Genomic DNA, 24,713 nt, shown 5'->3' on the forward strand with positions numbered 1-24,713 from the left:
TACGGTATCAAATTCATTGATTATTGAAAACCTTAAAGCACTGCAAGAGATAATCTCGAAATGCAAAATCCTGAAAGTTTACCTGAATTTGATGCCTCTTTACAGATCCACTCAGCACATTGTAAAGTATAACTCGTGCCAGCTTACCAGAGCTTTGTAGTTCCTTTTTCAATGTAGATACCTCTTTGGGAGAGGAAACTAAGTCTAGAGTCTTCGTAGGACGGCCATTCCCAGCATTTTTGTGGAAAAGTTTGGTCATTTAAACCAATGTCCAATTTTATACTGGCGATTCCTCATCAGAGCACAGCATTGATTTTGGCGTATACAACACATTAACTGCAGCATTCTTCAAATTACGCCAACCATGCTCGGAATACAGAACACCTCGCAATCTTTTACGCCCGATTAGTTATAACTGCTAGCCCCCCCGGATGAATATTTTATTTTTTATGACTGCCATCGAAGCACTGAAATCCATGAGAGCCCAGTCTAATATGTGAAAAAATAATGAAGGTCATAAGCTCGTTGTTTGAAGAATAATTTCGTATTTCACTAGTTTAGCTGCCTTCTCATTGTAGTATACCAGCGAATGAAAAAGCAGACCAATTGGCTAAAAGTGGTATCTATCTTCTATGAGACCTCCTGATAGCACCTTTTGGGATTCAGTTGTGGGGATCGGATGAAGCCTCTGGGCGGTTTTTTAATTATGCCGTGTTAATTATTTGTGTGTGTAACTCCGTCTTCCTCATGTTTGCCTTTGTGTTGTACGTTGTATCTCGCTTGTATATTTGAAGATGAATGAGTGTATACATGAATGGAAGTATGAATAAGTTTGATGCGTGTAAATTGTGGGTACAATAAAAAAGGTCGACTGCTACGTAACCACCAAAACGATGGCGGAAGAAGTAAGCATGGAAGAAGAGAGACGACACAACATGAACTACAATCCAGACTCTCGGTAAAACAAGGACCTTCTATTGGATGACGGTATATTACGCAGCAACACTGCTGAGAACACCCGTGATATGGTGTTTTTTTGCTCTTTTTGGAGAAAAAAAATGTCTTCAAACGAATGCGAATTGTAACTTAGATTAAGTTACCAATAGTTCTCTCAATACGGCCTGGCCGTTCTTTTTGAATAAGAAAGGTATGGTACGGCCCTGTCTGATTAATCTGTGATTAGAGGGATTTAACAAAACCACCCGGTGGTGTATTGATAACGGCGCCGGTCACACGACAGGACCGGTCCAATATCTCATTCAGACCTATCCTTCGGACGTAGAACTGACTATCCGGTTACGTGGTAAAATAAGTCTAGTAAGCCATAAAATGGCATGATCTAGTAGGTTGTTACGCGTAGATAAAGAACAAAAACGAAGTGACTGAAAATGAGAAAGGTCGTGGTACAGACCAAATTATGAGGAAGATGTCAAAATATATGGCCACACCTTTTTCAGATGGTCAGACGAAGATCAGTCAAATGCAGACAGCTCGCAGTGAACAGTCTTCGTAGACTTCGTCCCTGAACGTGGCACCTTGATCCTACAGCAGTAGCACTTTTCTACCGTTAGTCTTATAACCTTGATATTGACCACGCCGGTACATGAAGCGCAACGGAGCGATTCACCCGTAATTATATTCTACAACTGTCAAGGTTAATGTCGTATGGTTACAACGGTAGACTTTTTAACGAATTGTCATAGCGCAGCGCTTTTTGGGGCTCGTACGCATCTTTGATGGAGGTTGGACGTACCCCGAAGACCTATTGCAGTACAAGTTTGTACGGCATATTTTTTTAGTTTTTTAGTTTTTTAGTTTTTCAGTACGACATAGTTTCTGAGATTTTTTTTTCCAGTTTCGTGGTTTGTCAACCAAAGGGAAGGTCTAGGGAAACATTTAGGTATCGCCGCACTTTTTTGCGTAATGTATTTCTATCCTATTCTTGTCATTTATGGCTTAAAATACTTATTTTTGTCATGTAACCTCACGGTTAGTCCTGCGCAGCTATATACTAATACATCACCGAACCGTTTCTTATTACTGCAAAGTAATAGAATATCAATTAATTTCATAGAGATTATTAAAACAAACCTAGTTAAATAACAAACTTCCTTATCAGTGTTCAGGGAAACAGCCAATATAAATTGATCCCTTAAATGAAATGCACGAGAAAAATAGTAAAATGCTAAACAAACCCATTATGGGAGATGCCGTCACTGGAGGTGTGGCGCTCAGTGACTAATGCTGTTTTCATCGCTTATGCATTGCTACTTTTTGTTGACGTCCTAGAGCTCATTCTGCATATTCACCTATACGTCCCTTTACTATTCCTTCATCCTCGTGCTCTGCTAGCTATCGCATCCTGAGGTACCTGGTTCAGTTATAACGATCCGCCCCTTTCTCTATACGCAACTTCAAACGCTTCTCTGATCTGCTCGAGTACAACATTTCTTTCTCCAGCTTCCGGTCCACTGTTCTTATATCACTGAACTCCCTCTGACTTCCATTCGCTAGTTCAATAATTTCTATGTTGGTTTTCTGTTATTTCATACTTCCTAGTACGCATACGGCCCATGCCCATGGAACTCTTGCTAGCTCTTCGTTTGTCAGCAACGCAGGCTTACGAATTCAAACACTGCATTTTCTTACCTCATTTTAGTTAAAGGACTGTTCAGCAAAAGCGGCAAAGAATTAGTGAAATATAATGAAATAAATGCGTGCTGTAGAACATTAGACATTTTTGGTATCCTGATGTGATATATACGGATTGCATTTAGCTTATAATACTTTTCATTCAATTTTTTATGTATAACATATCAAACATGCCGCGTGCAGCAATTTTTTGTGAAGAAGAATACTTTTAAATATTGCTCCCAAAAATACAATCATGTGGGCTCCCCGGTAGCGGCGCCTGCCTGCACTCGACAGTTTATTATCTCATCTGGAGGTTCATGTGACAATACAGACGAACAGCACTATCATGAAAAGCCTTAAATAGCTTCTGCTTTTAGCAAAACTTAACTTTGTTTTCATATACGTTACATCTCCCTTGCTAAAAAGAATATAATAAAGAAGTTTAGAGTATTTTATACGCATATTTTTTAAATATGTAACTCACAACAACAGCATTATAAATTGTCATCATTTGATTACGTTACCGTATTTTTGTGAACGAATGCGTGTACAAAAGAAAACAAACAAACGAATTCCTGTGTTGCAATATATTCAACAATGTATTCTCTCAATTTACAATTACACATAACACACCCGCGCCGTCGTCATGTGCGCTTTTTAGGCTCATGGATGATGGATGGTAACACGAATCGTGTTGTTTGTGGCATGATACGCAAAATTATAATTGAGTTCCACAATCTACTGGGAAATAACGTGATTCTATAGGATCCGCGTTTGTTTCGTTTGTTACAAAGTATATTTTTGTTATGGTAGTAAGGACATTAAAATCTGTTTTCTGTAGCGTACATTTGATTGACTTTTATATTTATGAAGCATGGCTGAAGCATTTCAATCAGTATGTTTTGAATTGGAGTCGTCGTCTATAGTAATTTATTGCGATGCAATTGTGGATTCTGTTTTCATTTTCTAATGTTTCAAAGCTTAAATCTTGTTTTGTTGTATTTTAATTGTGTAAGAAAAGTTTAATTCAACTCTTCCATTGTCATTTTCTTGATTTTGATTTGACCTCTTGATTTTCCAGCTTAAGGGTAACATGCGTCCTGCTTATTTCAAGCGCGACAACCACTACGCGGTCTTGGCCTGCTGCAGGAGTCATCTAAGCCGCACACGGTTGAGTACCATCTTGTGCCAATCCATTAACCAGACCTTACTGGCATATTCGAACTGATTCATATTCCATATTTGATCAGTTCGGCTATTATTCCGTCGGTGCCTTGTGCCTTATTATTCTTGAGCTAACGAATGGCCTTTTGGGTTTCGTCAATACTAGGTGGCAGTAGCACGATTTCGTCTGCTAGTGGAACCTTTGGCTTCTCGTTGCGCACCCAGAATCTCGAAAATAGTGATAGTCTTTAGATGTCTTAAAAACAAAACCAACCTTTTATTGTGGAAGAAAAAAGTAGCTATTTCTATTATTCTAAAAGTACGTATGAAAAGATACAAACACAGAAAATGATTTTTGGTAACCTACGGACTTTTGGTTTGACCTCAGTTATTGTTACATTGTTCATCTATTGAGAATTGTAAGTGGCCGTTGACAGATACATTAGGTTCTCCTGTTCTGGAGCGTAGTACTCGTATATATTCTTTGAAATTCAGGGATATTGGTCGTATCTTGAGCAATGGTGCCCTGAGAAGAAGTGAACCTTTGTCCTACCTATTAGAAGTGAACCTATTAGAAAAACAGACTAAACCAAAAGGACACTTGAGAATTGATGGTATGAAATGCGAACTTGTTTTAAAACAGTGGGGTAACTTTAGGTATGATTTTTATTACAAGGTTATACTTCTATGTCGCCAGTTTTCGAGCTAAAGAATTGCGTTTTAAAAATATCGTAAAGGTGATTCAATCCTACTTAAAACTCTGTTAGGGTACGCGGTGACTTATCATCGTCATCAAATGATTATTTTCTGCGATCCATATGGCACCATAGATATCGGGCCGAATCTAGACTAACTCTCCTAAAGCAATACAACCGGTATTGCAATAATACCGGTAAACGACTACGTGGTTAACAAAATTTATAACAATTTATAACAATGGTTATAATCAAACTTCAATTTTATATGCTCAATTGTATTGATACAATTTTAAATATTGAAATTAGTAACTTCTTCTTCCTGCCATTTTTGGCTTTCTAGAGTTATTTTACCACGTAACCGCAGCAGTCTGAGTTACCGGATAGTAAGTCCTTACTACGTGGAAGCGGATGGGATTTTTTCTCGGTTCTGTCGTGTAGGACCGGCGTCGTTACCAAACACACGATAATTGTAAGTGTAGGTATGGTAATCGTTTACAAACGTGCATATAGGATACTTGTTTTGCTTCTATTGATGAGCTACGAAGTATTCCTCCAATTCATATGTTAGAAAACGTTATCCAAATGTTGTGAAGATGGCTGAACAGCGAATTGATAGTTAACTCCGCAGGCGAATAACAGTATTTTCTCGTTGCTTCGACAAACGGTTATATGATGCACAAAGATTCGCGCCAATAGGAGAATTCCAACAAACGATGGCTATTTTATCTTCCATCGGATACCTTTTCCATAATAAGCGAATAACAAGTATCGTCCAACGTGACCTCTTTCTGCTGCAGCATTGTTACGAAGACGAAGCGATCCGAAACCGAATGTAGCTCGAATGTCTGACACAAAATGAACTATCCTTTTTTGTCATCCTTTCTCCAATGTGAGTGTGTTGAGTGTATATGGGAACAAATTACCGTCACATTCCAAACCTACCCTGTTGTCCGTTTTCGCATCGAACCATCGACCCCCGGCCGGTATGTCTTTTTACACAATCAACCTGTGCAATCCTGTCGCCGACGTAGCTGTCGCCGCCTATTCGACACCTTCCTTTTCCATCACTGTCGTTATTAAGCGGTAGCAGAGCAATAGGCGAAGCTCGCACTGCTGCTCCCAGTAAAGGATCCCAATGGTGCCCTTCGGTCGATAATGATGTGACACACTGAATAATGACGTTGACGAGACATCACCTCACCTGCGCCATCTGTGCGCATTGCCTGGTGGATCGTATCGCCTTGCGAAGCGATGGTGAAGTAATAATCGGAGCTTCGTAATGGTTCGATTGTGAGAAACAGATATTAGCTGCCAGGGGTAACCAGGAATTGATTGGTTATCATGACCGGGGCTCGAACGCATTCGGAAAATATGAAGCAGCGTTGCATGAAAACGCGTTGCTTGGCTCGAGTTCCTTAGTCAAATGAATCGAAACGAGACTACGGCTCTTCGTTCCCAAAACTTTCCAAGCGGCGTTTATGAATTTGAAAACGCTCTGAAGCAATGCATGCAAATGAAGTAACGTTGAACAACATTGCACAGAGGTTAATATCGAGATGTAGATGAACATCCAAGCGTGGATGTGGATTATGTTGTGTTATTTTCGTATAAAAATAAGCCCATCGGTATTCATGATGGACTAAGGGCGCATAATTTGCATTTCGATTTCATTACACCGAGATTTGCTCACCGAATACATGTATAGATGTGCCGTTCGCATAGCAGGTTGATGTGTGAATAGCGATGATAACTGTATAAATAATTTATATTTTGTTATGATGCGTACAAGAATATCGTTGTGTTAATCAATTATTAAACATTACTACAAGTTAGCTGCTTGGCTTTACTATCACGAACATTTTGTAACAAAACAGCATGCAGGGTGACGAGGTTTTGCACCGTAAACCGATAAGGTATTGAACACAACTTGTTCGCGCTTAGTCCTATTAATTTAGCAGAACATTTCGATACTGTCAAAGTTATCCTCTTATATCTCTTGTAAAATTCCCTCGAGAGTGATTGAAGCACTTGCTCTGGGTCGGCTTTCCAAAACACTGACCCGATCTGGGTACTACGTTTGTGTGTTCGTGTTCTTTATCACATCCTCTATGTACTATGTTAGTGCTTCCAAAACGAGTAAATTATCATCTCTCCTGGTCTTTTTTTTATTCTCTTCCGCATACTCTTATCCGTGGCCCGTTCGTTTACAGCTTGTTTACACTCGAGCGTCGTAAATATGACTTCTGCCTAAATAAGTGTTTCTAACGCACGCAATGCCTGAGATACCACGTAGGATGGACATCCGTAGTCGTAGACCTTTAAGCCTGATCAGCCGAAACTAGTCGACCCATCGAGGCGATTGCGATCGCTTTAAGATTTCATCTCCCCTTGGAGCGATGCACTGCATGCTGTGGGGTTTGTAGAAATTTCCTTTGGAGCGTGCGGGTTTTCCGGCGCAGCGGCCGAGAGAGAGATAAAAAACCAGATGTCCAACTTTCGGTCAACTTTCGTCCTGTAAGGTGGTGGTAAAGTATGTCGATCCTGTTTGTGTCCTTGTCAGTCAGTGCTGTTGTTGTCTTTGTTCAAGCAAGAGCGCACAAAAGCGTTGTTTACGGGAAACATCCGTAATACAAAGCCGATGTGCCGTTGGGGCTCGCCTAGCACCGGTCAGCTCACGGATCACAAACCATTGTTTGGCATAATGGTGGTGTTTTGTTGTAGTTCTTGTGTGGAAAATAAAACTTTTCCCATCCGCTTACACTTCCGCACACATGTGTGTACGACGGCACCACCATCTCCTGCACCATCCTCGGGGACGTGACGGTAGGATTGATAGCTGACCGGCCGGGAAGCGGAAAGAGAGAGGGAGATCGAGCAATCCACCAGGTGAAGGACGATAAACGAGATGGCACACTGTTTATGTCCGGCGGCTATCACCGCTAGGTGAGAGAAACTACAACGATCTTTGATAAAAGGATTCGTATCCAATATGTTACCATGAAAATGTAGCCAAAGTGAATTGAAAGTGAAACATGATAGCCATTTGACATGAATGTATGTAATTAGGTTGTGGCCTGTTGTTTACGTGTCTTCATGGATGGCGCTATTTTCTTGTTCCGTGTATTTTTTCCCCTTGTCTACTCGCCATGTCGTGTCGCTACCTGACCACGGTTCTATTGTCTTCGCAAAGGTGCTCCCTTCAATATGTATGTACGCGTAACTTTTCGGAGCCTTTTTATCTATCTGCATGAACGGACAACAGGCCATGTTGTTGATACACACCTCCACATTCCACCTCCCTCCATCTGCATTGCAACAGAAACCACGAAGGTATCGTTTGGCTCCATGTGGGCCGAGGAATCACTAACCATTTGTTTTCGTCCTTAGTTTCTTTCATCGCACGCTACCTGTAGCTTCATACCGCTCGTTGGTGTTGGTTGTTATTGGATCATCGAGCTCTCGCTATCGCTTTTTGTACCAAGGGGCCAAATATATCGATACAAATATATCATCGCCGTGTGTTGTTTTAGGTGCCTTTTGTCGAGGAACTCCTTATCCTTTACCGCCCCAACATGAGAGGGTTGAAATTGGTGTTAGTGATGGTTGTTGAGATTGATAAAGTTTGTGGGTTTGCTAAATAGTTGATCCTTGCAAGGTAACTGCGTGTATCAGTTTAATATTTTTAAACTGTCACCAAAACGATTATTTCTGCGCAAAGATTTGCGTATTTATATTTTATTATATCATAACGTGTATCGATTGCTAATAATTACTCACTTTTTCTATCTTTTTTGCAGTGGATTTGCTTCAAATGCTGGAATTTAACATACCTGTACGGTTTCCTGCTGCTCCGTTGCTGACTGTTATATTGGCTTTAGTCGGTAAGTGTCTAATTATATATTAACAAGTTAAAGTATTAATCATAGCATATATTTCATATTTATTTATTTATTTACTCCATTGTGACGGCATTTGCCGTATTATCAACATAGTGATGAGTTTTTACAAATTATACAAGGCATTTTCTCCTTGCAAATTGCCTTATCCCGGGCATATTCTGTTCTTATATGTCATATACTATTTATAGGGCAGATCATACTATATCATTAGGAAACTCATCTAATCCTTGTTTCCTTTATTAGGCTTGTTATTTGTATGGCGAACTGTAAGAGGATAAGCCTGGAAACGTCAAAACGCATACAAAAAACTGGTTTAGAGTATGATTCCGGCCTATATTAGATGATTTTTTTTGGTAATTTTACTAATTTAATTAAAATTTTAATTTTTATTCAACGCTCCTTTAGTTGTTAGGCATTGCTAAAGAATAATCTGTTTTTTTTTTGTAAAATATAAACGTGATTCTTTGCTACTCGTCCTTGTTTTACGTCCCCATATTTAAAGTATATTTATATAGTATACTATCAATTCTATCCGTTTTTAAAATGTAATCATCGAATCTCTGTGGATGTTATAGTTGGAAATACTACCTTTACAAAATGGCTACCGAAAATGGGGGCTATTAATTGTTAGTAGTGGTACGAATCCGATTATGAGCATTTGCAATTTGTAAATCCTGACCAGTGCCCGGGCATATTAGCGTTCAACTTTTCATTTGTATCCCAGTATCCATTTGTGGATTTAGGTTTCCATCATTGGCTCTTTCGAACGGTGTACCATATCTCTATGTCGATCTCCAAAGCCGTTCCAAAACCCGGACCCGATCTGCAAAGAGAATAAACCCATTAGAGAATCGATGTGAAGGCTGTACGGCTCTATATCTGTTCGAATGCAACTGTACAGCGGCGATAAAAGGGTTTCGACGAAGTTTGGAGCATATTTTCGGATCAACGATCGATACACAATCCGATCCATCCATCGTATGACTGATGGGTTGAGCTTTACGCGTGCGGGATTTTTGTGGACGTACATGTACAAAATGATGCCCCGTGGAGTGTGTTAGAGGGATTTACACTTTATTTTTCACCGTTCACTTGACATTCGGGGTTTTTCCGGAATGACCGTAAAATTTGAATTTTCCACTGGGGCTTATTACAGGGAGAGAGGAAACATGTGTGTGGATCGTTCCGAGTGGTAATGTTGGGCTTAATATTTGCACTAATAGGAGAATTATGCGATGCCTGTACGGTGTGGTGTACATTGAGCACACGTACCAAGCCCGGTACTGAGCGGTACGGAACGGTTGAGCTGAGACATTCCTGCATCATTTTGGTCGGTTCGAATCGTGTGATGTGCGCGAACTGTAAATGAATACGTTCCAACCTTGTAATTCGAATCGACGCGTTGCATCTCCTTTGTACGCTTCTGTACATTAGCTGTCATGGGCGTAAATAGCGCAAGAACAACACCCAACGAACTGCCGCATGTCCGCATACATTAATTACGTTCAATATTGATTGATAGATGAGTTCCATTCAAATTTATTATCCATCATCCTTGGCTGTGTGTGATATATTTAATATACATACATATATATATATATATATGTTTATGCATACAGTTGCTAGTCTTTGTCGAATGCCAGCAATAATGCTGGTATGAGCTGCTCGCGTTTCATTTGGTAATGCACAGTGTGAAGTGATGATGAAAATTTTACCAACCGAGAAGGTAGTTGACTTCAGGTGAAAGGTCCCGTCAATTTTACGCGCATAGAATAGTCAAGCATACGGGAACAAGGGAGAATACGTTTCGTACGCCAAATTAAGAAAAGACTCCATCAACGAACTAGGGCGATGTTGTTAATATTGGGACTGTAAACGAAAAGGTTTGTTAATAATCGAAAATTTCTTACTTTATTCGTAGAAGTATATTCTTTTTTTTTCGAATCTATACCATCCCATACTTGCGAAGTTGTCATTCTGATGCTGGTTTCTTGGAATCTAAATGAGGAAATTACAAATGTCATTTCGTCAGTCGTTTGATGGCGGCTTTTCTGGTGTGTCGCCCCATATGATGGTACTGACTTGCTCTCTAGGCCTGCATGAAGGTATGCATTTTAATAGTAGCTGGTAGATGTTGTCACACACAATCCCCTGCGGTGCCCGTCCGCTCATAAATATTTTATAGTGAGCAGCGCGGAAAAAGCACAGGAAATGAAATGATATTTAATTTGTGATCTGTTGCGTCTCGATACAACGCAAGTTTCGAGTGCCTTTGGCGAATTGTAATGTTTCACAGTGGGTAAATCGATTGGACCTGGTAGCATATCATCATCGCTAAATGATTGATGAACTTCGGTGGAAACGTTTCACCGGTTCGGATTTCAGTGGACACGTGTAGCTGAGTAGAATGACTTTTTGGTGGATGGTTTATGCGACATGGTTGCGCTTTTGCAAACTCCCCTGCACGTCAAGAATTTAATGTCTGCAACACGAGTCAGCTTTGCCATCGACGAAGGTAGTTATGGAATGCTATTCGGGTTCTCGCGCCTGGCGATGTGGGAATTGTTGCCGCTAAATGAGCAAACTAATAACTTCAAATATATTTACTTTTCGTACTAAAATCCTCTGTGACGGGCGAATTGCTACACATTTGATCTCGGCACCATGATAAGAAGGGTGAACCGAGAGATAATTAGATTCATGGGTGTTCACGTCTCAGCTCGACATTCCTTCATTGTCCCTGCGGTGGCCCAGCAGTCCGCGTCCGGTTAGTACAGAAATGCATAAATACATCAAACGGGTCGAGTTTAGCAAATGGAATGTCCGTTTCGCGTGGCTGTGAGTGCTTGCTGGATGTGTTTGTGTGTGTGTCGTAATTTTGGGAAGGGTACGGGCACTACCGTTTTATAGAAATTAATGTGTAACGCTAGTTTCAGCTTACACCTGACCGTACCATGGTGACAAGGTTTTTGCACAAGGCAGGCGACTGCAACGGAGCGCGAATAATCCGTACAAATTGATGGGGAATAAATCTGCTCCGCCATTGGGATTTTGGGCTGGGACGATGATCCGGTTACTTACTATCCTATGTGTTGCGGGAAGCGTACGGTGAGGTCGGGAGTGGCTTAGCAAAATCAGATTGACTAATTTTTTTTCGACCAGCATTTAATGACGATGTATACATCGACGACGTGGGGGTAATTTTGATATAGTGTTGTAATTATTTATCTCAAAGTTGGCGAAAATTGGATTGTGTTTTGGAAACCAGTGTTAATAGTAGTTTGCTTAAATTAAATGTACTTTATTCGTTTTGGGCAATCATCTATTTCAAATGCACGTGTATTTGGTAATAAAAGTCTAATATTCATAGTATATACCGTTCTTGAATTTATAATTATCTTGTTTTTATGCTAAACTAAACTTCTTGTCTTTTGTTAAGCAAATTGGTTTGCCCTAGTAGATCTACTGAATGTGTGATATTGTGTTGTTAATAGTAACTGCAATTAGGAGGCTAGACTAGCGCTAGTTATGAATGAGTGTAATTAGTTATTGCAGACTATTTCACATGTGTTTACACAATTACTTGTCAAAAGACTTTAAAAGGGGACCGAAAGGCTTCAATGTATTTATTGTCTCCCTGTAGCGTTATAAACAGCACGACTAAAACTATAAATTTCATCGTTGTACACTCTAGGAGCTGTTGTCAACTTGCTCCCATCATCGAACTGTCTGTTGAACGGTTCTGCAAGATTATGCAAATTAAATTTGTTCGATCAATTTTGTCAAGTCGCAAAACAAACGAAATCCTGCAAAATGTATTCATCCTTGATGCCGGGTGGTAAATGCATCGGGATCGTATGGTACCCGTAGAACGATCCTTTGGCCTTCTATGGTTGCACGTACACGAAATATGTGTGACGTTTCCGTAAGACCGAATATGAACAAACCAATCTTTCGGTGCGGGGCAAGGCAAATGGATTATTGAAGAGCACCTGTTAGTGGAGCTGTGTGCTACATAATGTATCGACTGGATGTGGTGATGACATTCGGTTTCATTCCCTGTGTATCGCTTCGGTCCATGTCCGGATCTTTTCCACCTCGGTTGATAGAGTTTATTCTCGTGAAGATGTTCTCACCAGCAGTTCAAATCGACCAAAATGCCACAAGTGGAAAATCTCGCAGCGAAGACACTTAGCAGGACATGACGATGGTCTACGGTAGGGTGGCGGCATACGGCACAGCTTTAAAGAATTGATTTTCAATGAATATGATGATGTGTATAATCCGGCAGTGGAAATTTATGCGCATCGTCAAGTGACACATCGTCTTAGTCGCGCATGGGCTGAAGCTGGACCTTTGGGTAAACATGCACGTGTCAGGCTTGTCAGTCGGTACGGTGAAATGTAAAGTTTTGGTTGGGAAATTTATTCATAACTTGTGCTAGTGACGGAGAGTTTTCGAAGGAGGCAATTATGAAGTCGAGCTGAGGCAAACGCATTTTTGAACCCAGTGACGTGCCGGTATTCTTAAATGCTTTCGCATGTCGGGACAGGCCGGCAGAGGCATTGGTTTTGCTTTCGAAATATCTATAGACTCGAAAGTAATCATTTTTGATTTAATTTACTGATTTAATCGCGTATTTATTTATATGCAATAGGAATAGTTTCATTTACGGGAAGATGCTCTTGTTATGGTGATGGTGTGGAGTACTTATCGTAATATTGACTGTTGAATTGTAAGTCTAATTCTTGAGAAAGTGGCAGAATTTAAGTTGAAAACTTTATTTCCGCTATCGATAAGAATCATTGATCGCGTGCGTGTGATCCGTCAAGTTTAGTTATGGGAAAGATAGAATACTGTTGTCCTTCGGCAACTATCTGCACATAAGCTTTCTGTCCACTCTTACCATCCTGGTAACACCATCCTCCAAGAACATGTGCCGGCCAGGATACGGCAGAGAACTGTGGCCGGATATCGTTTCGCCATCGGAATCTGTGTAAGCTGAATGGTACACACATCAAGTGGTTAAAAGAGCGTAAACATCGATTCCACCGACCACCGTGTACACCTTTCGTAATCCAGGCGTTCAGTTCCACACCCCCAACAACGCAGAGTGCATGTTCGTATGCTTAAAGGAGGAATTATGAGTGTCATGCCTGTCTCGTGACACCTTCTCATTACCCATCATGGACAGGTGCGGTACGGTATTGGCCACTGAACGTGTGATTGTGGAGCACTGACCTCCAACCCGTCAACCCTCCAGTTCAATGGCAGAAAAGCCTTACCTATCCTATCCTATATCCATTTTCGAGGTTTGTGTGTCTCAATAATCCTTTACCGAATCCTGTGCTGGTAGTAGCATTCGGTGCTTACTAGTGTAGGGTGACGTAGTCCACACGCACTACGAAAGGTGCCAAAGCGTGCAAACAGCATAACGAAATTGTTTCCGGCCGTTTGTAGGGAGCAGGCGGATGGATGCATGCTGGAATCAAAGAACCGGTCTGCGGGAGGAGCACATGCAGGTGGACGGTGTATTGAATTGTTTCATGCTCCTATCCGTAGTGGGAATAGGATCCATCCCGAACTCACGTACCGTGCATCCGTGTTGCCCTATAGCAGTAAACTTAGTGGCTCCAGGTTTGCAGACAAACGGGTTCGAAAATATAAAACCAATTAAAAGTTATGACTGTAATCCCTCTTATCAAGTGAATTTTACATACCCTAGGATACTTACACACTACCGTGTCTGTCGGTTTGCGTTAGTATGCTCAACAGTGGGATAAAAGTGAAGGAGGGAGACAGAGAGAGATATATATTGAGAGAGAGAGAGGGTCTGCCCCTCGTTTAGGGACAGCGTTTAGCAGCAAACATGTACACATTCGGAAAATGCAGAAATAACGATGCATATTGAACGAAGATCCTTGCTTTCAAAATGTTTCCCTTCGCTGGTGTCGAACGAAACGCACGATGCTCGTGCATACACTCGCCGACTCCCCGAGTTCATTCATAAACGCGTCTTCCAATGAGTGTTTGCCAACACCCAACTCTGTTCGTTCCGTATGGTGCAAGTGTGCTGAACTTCACAGGGCCAGCAGGAAAGCAGGCAGTGACGGTTGCTGCCGTACACGGTAGTGTGGCTGCAAAGGATGCAAAGCACTTCCGCCAATGTGGTTGGTGTTGGTTGGCGTTGGGGTGAACTGTTGAATCCGCTACATTAACCTTTATTTGCCGATTTTGTAATCCAATTAGTGAGCAACAAAAATACTTCAGCATCGAGTTGAAGAGATTTGTTCCTCCTCCGAAACGTTGCACAGGGAAGGACGCAGAAGGAGTAGTGTTTCAGCGGGAATCCATCGCCACGTCCACGTGGTTTATGTTTATGTACACGTGCATTGGAATTTCCGCTCGTTCGGTATTTGCGTCTCTCACATGCTGCTAAACGAGCGGGATTTACATGGTTTTGTGGAAAAACGAAGTGTTATGAATCTCGTACGAATGTGCGATGGATGATGGAAAGAGGCAGCATGTGTCGTCGACATTGATGGGATAAAGCTTTTGTAATGAAAATAAAGCACTATTTAAACTTGGGACAATTTTTCACTCGAGTTTGCGGAATAAAACTAAATACATGCTGTTTTACCGGGAGAGTGATTTAAATTTGCCAGAAGTTAATGATCCCTCTTTAATGACATGCGGTGATGGTTTGCCCGCTTATAATCCACCTTCGAAGCGGTGCCAGTATTGCAATTATGTATCTGAATGCAGTTTGAGATTGCAGAATAAGGTAAACGAACCAACGTGTAAACGTTCAACGAGCTTAACTATTCAACTATGTCTGATCAAACAGATCTCTAAGCTCGTTTGGGACTGGGAAGACGAGTAGCCAAGTTAGGTTATCATGAAAAAAACTATAGAACGGCAATACAAGAAAACTAAGGCTGAAATGATTGCTTCTTTGTGCATCTCGTCGAATTCGTTATAAGTTGTGTATTCGTTATAGTTTAAAAAAAGTAGTACGCACTGGCAAATATAAACTCTGAAGCTAAACTGCAAAAATCGAGGGGTTTGTTGGTTATTCTCACGCAATTGTCTCGAATCCGTAACCTGACGAGTCTAATCCGCTGCACGAACAGATAGTTCATCGTACAACTGTTAGTTCGTTATTGCAGTCCGTCATTTGTCATTGTTCGTCCTCCATTGTCCTTCCACACATACGGGTCGAAAATGCTGTTTAGCGTCAGTTCGCTTTTGGACAAAGTCCATGCCACAGAGACGTATTTGACTATGCATCAAATACAAAAAAGTTAAACCTATATAGCATACTCTGACAATTTCCATTAACTTTATTGTCTAATGATTAAGACACTTTAACAATTTATTAAACAAAATGGAATATTACCCATTGTTAAAATAATCCTATCAATGTGAAAACCCAAAACTCATTTATGTTTTTATCTAAACTATCTTTTATCTTTTATCTAACTTTTATCTTTATCTTGAAGACTAGGCCAAGCTCATGTTTTATGTTGTATTCTTTTGACGGTAGATATGTAATGTGTGTAACGTAGATATTTTTTAAATGATTATAATGCAAATTACTAATAAATAAAGTTGTTAATTTCCGACCATTCCATTTAACTTGACTCTGTTTAGTTTTTGTACTGCAAACGCTTATAAGCTGCGGATGTATCTATCCTAGGAAGGGAATGGTGTAGATGTCTAGTGATGGAAGAAAACTTCCTCTTGGGTATTTTCTTTAAACGCCCGGAGGGAATGGGTGTGAAAACATGATTGCCAGTGTGATAAATATCTAATTTCAAAGTTAGATAGTTGCTATCAGGCAACTTTATCCTCAAGACATCATTTGCTTCTTCAACATTCGGAGAAAACATTTCTGAGATACACTTATTATCGTCAGTTGGTATTGAACATCGTTCACATTGCCAGCTTATTGATGTTGGCGATTGATGTTGTTTTCTTTTGAGCTTTACAGGATGGTTTTTTTTTACTATGAAATGGAATGTTTAAACCATACTTTTGATGTGTTGCATTTGAAGAATTGTGTTGTAGCGCTTATATGCGTGTGATTAAAAATGCGAATTAATACGTTGTTCTTTAACATAATGTGAGCTGATTTGTGTGGTGACATTATCATAGGCCGTTCGAAGATATTCCTGTGGAAACTTCTTTTCATCGTAATATTTCTTTCAATAGTCACTGGGAAGCTAACGGTTGGGAGAATTAAGCAACCAAGGGAAATCCGCTAGAATGGAATGATGAAATTGATGGTGGTCGACCTTTGGGACATTATTCAAATTCTGTAATTTCAAACATCGATTATGTTTTTTTTGTGACTGTTTTCATGGAAATTCAATTAGAGCATTTCGATAATTTCATGTTGAGGGAAGCACCCTGCGTCGGCCGGTATACGCGCGGTTCACCGTGGGAAGAAACCATGATACCTTGAATAAGAACCATCGACCAGGAGGAACAAAAACGAGTATTGAAAAGGAATAGCTTTAGAATCGGAACCTTTTCGCTATGAGTGAACATACTGGGTACAATGGCATTTATGAAAGCAAGACTGGCACATGCAGAAGCATAACAAGCGCCATAAAAGAGACACACGAAGGTCTGATAGACCAAGTGAAAGTATACGAACGATGATGTGTTTGTCACATTTTTTGCCTCATGCTATTTTTTCGCCCCACTCGCCACTATTCCCTCCAGCAGCTGTGGAGCATATCTATGGGAGTTGTGGAGGCTGTTTATAATAGACCAGAATTTTGTTGTGTGTGCCGCTTCCTATAAATGGAGTTCAATTTCGGTCGTCAAATCAATCGGTGGAATTAAATATTGAATAATTTCCTTCGTCAACCTTTCGATCCCGTTGCTTGCCATGGTGTATCGCTCTGGCAACGCAGAAATCCTTGGTAACGTCGCATACTTTTGATTAGCTTTCGACTTGCCATGTCCCCTCCCGACCCCGATAGGATGTCGAACTGTGACGAGGAAGTGTGTAAAGAGCACTGTTGGCAAATGTGAGTTGCTTTCACATACTTTTGATGTTGTTGCTGTTTCCGGCACACGGTTTGGAGGATTATGGTGGAAGAACTAGAACGGACATGATACAATTTTTGTAGCACCCAACAAAGCAATCGCAGCTGAAAGGCATGCCTGTCGATACGACATCTGCTAGACTCATCATCCGGTAGAGCGATATTTTTTGTGTTCATTCAATTGAAAACAATTTCCCAGGGCCTCAATCACCGATTGATGATGATTTGTGAGAGTGGCAATAAATACGATCCAGCTTTGTGAAGTTTGGCTTCTTACCTTTATGGGCGCATGTGCTCTCAATACCATTCGCCGATAAAAGGCGTTTCTCAGAACGATGTTTTTCACTGACTCGCGATTGCCGATACGCGAAACCGATACAACACTCCAGCTTATGAATTTAATTTGAAGGTTTTGCAAGCAACAGTACGCAAAAGAAAAGAAATGCCTTAGTCTTCAAATGTTCCTTTCGGGGAAGTATATATAACTGATGAGGGCATTTAACTGTATTTCCCCGCTCCAGTACCCCAGTACAGTGGAATTGTCTCAATACCGCCGATCGATGAATCGATCGCGCTGAAATGTTGAACAATTTCAATCAATTAGTTTCCAACCATCTTTCTAATTACTTCTCGACACATCCTGCATCCATAAAACCGGGCGTCTCCTTCTCGGGTGCGAGTGTAATGTGGCCCGAATGCGGGATGATACGCCGCATGCGAAGGGTGGTCCTAAACAAAGAGAAAGTAAGCCAGTGAACCATTTATATCCCTTTTTCCTGTGCGGTGCAGAAAGTTCAACTAATACGTACGGCTTTTGGGCCGGTTCCGCCGCGGGTGTCGAAGAACTTGAAGATGGGTACGACCGTCGGTAGTATTGTAGTAGTAGCAACAGTGACAGCGACAATGGCAGTCTACGTCTACGGACGACCATTTTTATTCATCAGCCTAATTTCGGTTGTCGTCCTCGCAGCGGGAAATTATTTATGCTTTTGTCGAAGCGACGGACATTCGATCCAGTGCGCGCCGGATGGTGTAACGCGCTTAGCACAACAACACGGTGATGTGCGTTGCTCCAACTGTTCACCTTCTCCGCACGGGCTTATTCCTTTTTTCATGCCTTCTTCTAGCCAATGTGTGACCCTATGAAGGAAGCGGATGTTCCATGTTGCTCCGGTACAAAGCAAACAGAGCCAAAGGGTGGGGGTCTTCAGTGGGAGGTGTGCGAACGATCGTGTATTATACCTGGGTACCAGGGAAGCAAATAATTCGTTTCCGGTTTCCACCGACATTCGGCCTGTTACTTCGGCTTGGACAGATTTTCCTCCGCCCCCAAATCCGGCCTTGTTTTGTGTACGTTTACATCTTGGAAATGTGTGGGCGTGTGGAGGTTACTGTACCTATCACCCCATGAGTGGAACATTTTTAGCCCAGTTTAAGCAATCTTCCCCACCCGGCACGATACGATGGCGTCTACGATGCGATGGTTAGGCTCACGAGTACATATTTGAACGTCCTCCTCCTCAGAAAACCCGGAAAAATCTTCCAAATCGAATCCCTTTTTGTGTCTTCCTTGCTTCCCGCCCGGTCGTTTGTCACATGCAGGAGTTTTTAAATCGAAGGCTTCGGTAGTTTTTATCCCTATTTGTAGTACCGTACACCGGCCTAAGGATCCCAAAGGACCGTTTGGTGTCGTTGTTGCGCAGTTTCTGACCCTGCCATTTCATCTCGATGCCATCCCCAGTTACTCGGGCTCGGAAAGAACGTTCCTAAACGGTCACCTGAAGCGTCGCACGCTTTCAGCCATTTCCATCTCTCTATTTTCCTCCATATCGACGTGTATCTTCTCGCCCGATACCATCCTCCGATCGGCCATGGATCGACCAGCCCCAGGACCAGGATGGTTTGTTTTCGTTAAGGCTTAAAATGTCCCCTGGAATGGAACGTGTCCGTTTCGCATCTAAGGGGATTGTGTGCTTTGTCCGCAATACCGCTCTATTTTTCATCCTTCGGTCGCTCGGTGTCCCTATATTTATTTTCCTTCGACTTTGCCGATCCGCTCGGTCCATCTTGTTGATGCCCGCCCAGTTCGGTTACGCACCCGCTTCGTGCTTGGGGCCCATGGTCCCATAACCATGATGCTCATTGCTTAGGAACGTGGGATGTGTATCTGTTTTTCCGAGCTTTCTGTTTTTTTCCTGCCTTCGCTGTTTCATTCTTCGGTTCGTTTGTTTTACTTATTTTTTCTTGTGTGTTTCCTACACCATCGATCTCTTTCGCTGCTCACATAAACATCCTGCGTGCGGATGGGCAACATTTCGATACACAAATGGTCTCGGGCACGGGCGTGTGTACCGCGTGCCCTGTTGCGCCAATCCACTCCGGGTGTCAATTTCCAGCTCCAGCGGGACATCGATTTATACGATAATGTTGACTCATTTTAATTCCGCTCCGTGTGGGGTTAATTTGTTGTTTATTTAACTTCGTTTAATTATTAAATAAATTAATTTATATCAATCGGGGCAGCCGTAAAACGCTGGGGATGTATTAAGGGTGCATGATCGCAATGCAAAACCCGGCGTGCACTTTTAGTTGGAGCGTATCTTTGCAGCTGTCATGACCGACCGATTAATTGATATCAATGTCAACTGAGCATTTTGCACTGGAATTGCACTGGAAAATTGAAATGGATGTGTCTATAGTTGTGTAGTTTTAAAAGATTCGTATGTTCCTTGGCTGCTCTTTGAACGAATTTGCATTAGAAACAAACCTTTTTTTTGACAGATATTGTTAATTGATGCTCGCTTGATACGTCATGAAGTACTGTAAATACATCTTTTATGGTTCCTCATGCTAAAATTGTACGTCCCATGCAGACGTGTTAAATTCATTTTTATACCAGAGACCATTCCTAATTCATTGTCATTAGAGAAGTAATGATAATAAACCAAAAAGTTCGCTTAATTTATTTTCTTAATCAGACGAAATGAGAAATAATCACGATTCAATTAAAGACGTGCCTTACTGGGCAAGCTAAAGACGGATCGATATCATTTCGTCCGTACCAAAGGCAACAACTGAGTGTCAATAATTCGGTTACAAGACCATCTCCGATAGCGCTGAAGACTGATTGTGATGCGTCGAGAAGCGGAGTATAACCGTGAAACGTAGGGGCTTGCTTGCTGGATCAGCGTCTAAGTGTATCACGATGGTCAGAAAATCTAAGCTAAAGTGCCTTTCGTTCAGCCTACTTTAAGCAGTGTTTGGCATCTGTTTCTAAGGATGTGTTCACGCGTGCTTCATCTTACGGGGCCCACTGAAACGGATCATGCCCCCCCACCATTATCTAGCAGGGTGCGTGCAACAACACACTCAAGAGTGAGTATAATTCCCATCTCCAAAAGTGGCTTCCATGGAAGCAACCCGAGGGGAAAGCACTTATTTATAATCAATCTGAGAAAATATCTCCATAAATGAGGTTTTCCGGTTAAGTGTAGGATTCGTTGTTGTTGTTGTTTTTTTTTTCACGGAGAATCAATTCGGTTTCCTTAGAAAAATATGAAACCCACTAAGTTGCTGCCAGATTCGGTCTCTCACATGTATAAGAGTACGATGTAGTTATGAGATGAGTTGGAACGTAACGCGGGAGGTTTTGGTTGGTGGTTTAGCGAAATGAAATCGGATCAAGATTTATTAATCGCAATGAAGAGCATAAGCAAACAATGTTCCCGGTGCAATGATAGTGTGTATGTATGTGAATTGCCGCTGGTATAGAAAAATCTGAAACCGGTAACGGGCCATGATGGATGACATGGCTAAAGCTGGAGGAGGAATCTCGTGGGATACACGGTTTGGGGAGAGGGAATTTTGCCCAACGCAACTTCTGTTACCCGTTGTCCCGTGTGTCGGAATCAGCTGGGTGGTGGGTGGACGATGAGTAACACAATATCGCTACCGCTCAAAAAGCAGCAAAAGATTGAGGGCTGTGGTTGTCTTTCCGTCGAAACGTATGTGGCACATAATATATGACACTTCTGCACTATGGTGGACAATTTGATATCATAAATTACATTTCGAGTTTGATTTCTCATTTTAGCTTCGGTAGGCCGTGACAAATCGCCCGGTTCTGGATGAGGATTATGGAAAGCTCGATAGATCGTACCCTACCAACCAAATTCCCCACTAGAGGAAAAGATTCAATTTGCACCAATGAGCGCATCTCTCGCCATCGTACTATATCCGACTGGGTGTATCAGACCGCGGATGGACGAAGAAACGTTTGGTATGGTTTCAATCTTCGGGTTACGATCGACCATCGTTCAGCATTTCACATTGTCGGTTAGTCAATGATGGACGGCGTACGAGAGTTGGATGGGGTATCGTATAACCAACCCGATTGGTTAGTCGAAAAAGGGGACCAAATATTCGCTAGAAACCATTCTAGTGGAACTCTTCTTGGTGTGGCGGTACGTTTGAACATCTCCAATGTATGATGAGCACGACGTCGACCGTCACTGTCGATGATGACGATGGCGTCGATGATGAGTGCTGGAAAGCAAACAAACCCATTTCCGATCAATTACATCGGGCAGTAAAATTGCTCGTTTTGTGCCAAACGTATCGTCGCACTTTGCCGCCACCTCCACCGCCGTCCTGGTGCCGGAGGAGCGCAAGTGAGAACGGACACACGTACAAAACCGGCCAGCCATCCGCTTCTTCGCCGTGTAAGCGAGTCGATGGTGGTGTCATAAATTTTCCGAATTAGTCAATCTGTCCGCAAGTGACCGACGGGTGGACATGCATACTTTTCTATCCATCCATCCGTCTCGTCGTAATGCGCTCGGAGCGCTGCGACGAACCCATTACGCGGGTAATTCGAACGCTACTCTCGCTGCACTTTCGGGAGTTGTTGTGGTAAAGCCTGTTGCGTGCTCGATGGCGAATATGGTTTCGTTCGGTTATTTGCTGTGGCTGCAATGAGATACTGTCCCCTCCCTTCGTCCAACCAGGCAGACGTGTGTAGTGAAGTGGTGTAAAGGTAACGCCGGAAAATGGACGTGTTTCTGTTTTTCCCTTGCCCGGTGTCCATATCAACAATGTCGACCGGAAAAGCTCTGTTGATGAGCGCATATCAAAAAAGGTTCGCTCTCTTTCACATAAACATCGGACAAGGAGTTCGTGCGTCCTTTTTGGGAAGCACTGTCCAACAGGCTGTCCATTTTCATCACCAAACGTCCAATGTGTGTGTGTGTGTGTGTGTATGTGTGCCGATTCTGCTGGTCTCGTCCGTCGGCCATCCTCACGTTCAATACATGTGGTTGCGGGTAGACAGTTATTTATCACCGCACATACATCACCGATGTGAGAAAGGACCAGCCCGATATCGACACCGTTGCACAACAGCACACACACACACACATATTCGCTCTCCTCAAACCATTTCCCTTTTCCCAGCACAACACAATTTTGTCATCCCAAACCAACGACGACGATGATGATGGTGATGTGCACACTCGCCTACATACTGAGCGGGGTGGATGCGTGTTAATTTGATTATGATGAAGAAGAATATTGAATTTAATCAAACAAATTAATCAAATATATTGTTTTCGCGTCACTTTTTACGCTCGTTCATTTTTATCCAGCCGAGTGTACGAGTTTTCTTTTTTTTTTCGTCCCCAACAACTCCTAACGATCCCGGTTGATGCGGAGTACCATTTGGTACCCGTGGGGCAAATACAATTGCGAATCAAATGAACTGCGCAATCTTTCAGCCGAGTGCACACGGAACCGCAGGAGAAAAAGGGTTGGGCGATACGTTTCCGGTCGCCATCCAGGGGTTTTATGTTTTATTTTCAATTAATATTGCATATTTTCAATTCAATCATCGTATTTTTTTCTCCTGTCTAATTTGTCGATGCATTCGATGTGCAACGTTTTTAATTTTTGCAGAGTGATTTTGTTTACACGAATTGCTTGCTGCAGGGGATTTCGTTTCTAACCTGATTTCCGATTTATGCGCTTTACCCATGTTACACGCCATGTTTTTTACATGTGATGCAACTTTCTATCACAAATTAACCGCATGGCTAATTGAATCGCTTTACGGATGGTTTAGAATTCCTTGCAATGAAAATGCTTGTATGTGTCAGCGAATAACAATGCTTATGTCAAAAGAGCACAGAACTGGCAGAAGGTCGGTGATCGTCGTCACCGTCTTGAGATAGTTTAGTTTTCCCAAGGATATTCGACACACGGTAGCGTGCATGCAGCCCACGCATGCATGCAGCCATGCGACACAAAAGCAAACGCATGTCCAAACTGAAGAACCCTACGTGCACTAACGCACACACTTACACGTAAAACTCGTTGGAGGAACGTGGCAAATCGGGAAGTACGGATCCAAAACAGAAGACCGTACGTGTAGGGGGTGGTATTGATATAGCGAAGAAGCATTCATCTTCTATCCTATTTCACATATTATAACGTCCGATGTCTCGTTTTACATATAAATTATTTTAGCGTATGTACACACCGGGCACATGGTCCGCGGCTATGGGTCTCCCAGCCCAGGCATGTCATCCCAATCTTACCGAGCAGACCAAAAAGGGAACGTGCGCGACATAGTCTTCCTCTTCCGGTGCCAAACCCTGCCCACGAGCGTGGAGGTAGAGCATTTTGATGTTTGGCCAGCCAGCAACCAAGGCAAGCTTGGTACGGTGCGACCGTGTTTGTGCTGCTCCTATATTCCTCCGTCAGTGTATGGTTGGGTTCGGTTGGTGTGAATTAAATTCGATACGATCCTATCAGAAACCGGAGCGAAGCACCCTCGATGACGACGTCGTCCTTAAAGAGTGTGTCCTGGGCAGAGTACATTGTATTCGTCGGGTTCTTCCTGCAAGCTTGGAAATGGTTACCCTTGGTGGTGGCTGGTGGTCGAAGATATGTCCCACACATCGAAACTGCACCCCAGGATGCTCTCCTCCAATCAGGCAGTGTGTGCTTATCGCTGTGAATACAAATTGCAACTCATACTGAATCGATCGACCTGTTCAATCGAAAGGACATCTAGATTTTTTTTCTCAAGCCATAACCACTTCATCCCTGCATTGCTTCAAGCAATCTCAACCGTGTCTGAATGACTTGAAAGTTTTAAATTTTATACCGTCCATAATCAAAAACTCCTCGCGTGTCTATCCGGTTGGAAGAAAGAGATGAGTAACATCGTGATTTGTCATAGTCATAATCGTTACGTATTTTAT

At 42.1% G+C, this 24,713-nt stretch overlaps 1 protein-coding gene across 1 annotated transcript in view; it reads left to right on the plus strand.

The window, feature by feature from the left end:
* LOC128713364 (uncharacterized) overlaps nucleotides 1–24,713 on the plus strand; it is a 45,970-nt gene that overhangs the window by 2,169 nt on the left and 19,088 nt on the right. Inside the window, exon 7 of the mRNA XM_053808221.1 lies at nucleotides 8,294–8,377. Within this exon, the coding sequence (XP_053664196.1) occupies nucleotides 8,294–8,377 (84 nt within the window). The remainder of the gene's footprint in view (nucleotides 1–8,293; nucleotides 8,378–24,713) is intronic.

Source organism: Anopheles marshallii, chromosome 3, assembly GCF_943734725.1.
Source record: "Anopheles marshallii chromosome 3, idAnoMarsDA_429_01, whole genome shotgun sequence".
Taxonomy (NCBI): domain Eukaryota; kingdom Metazoa; phylum Arthropoda; class Insecta; order Diptera; family Culicidae; genus Anopheles; species Anopheles marshallii.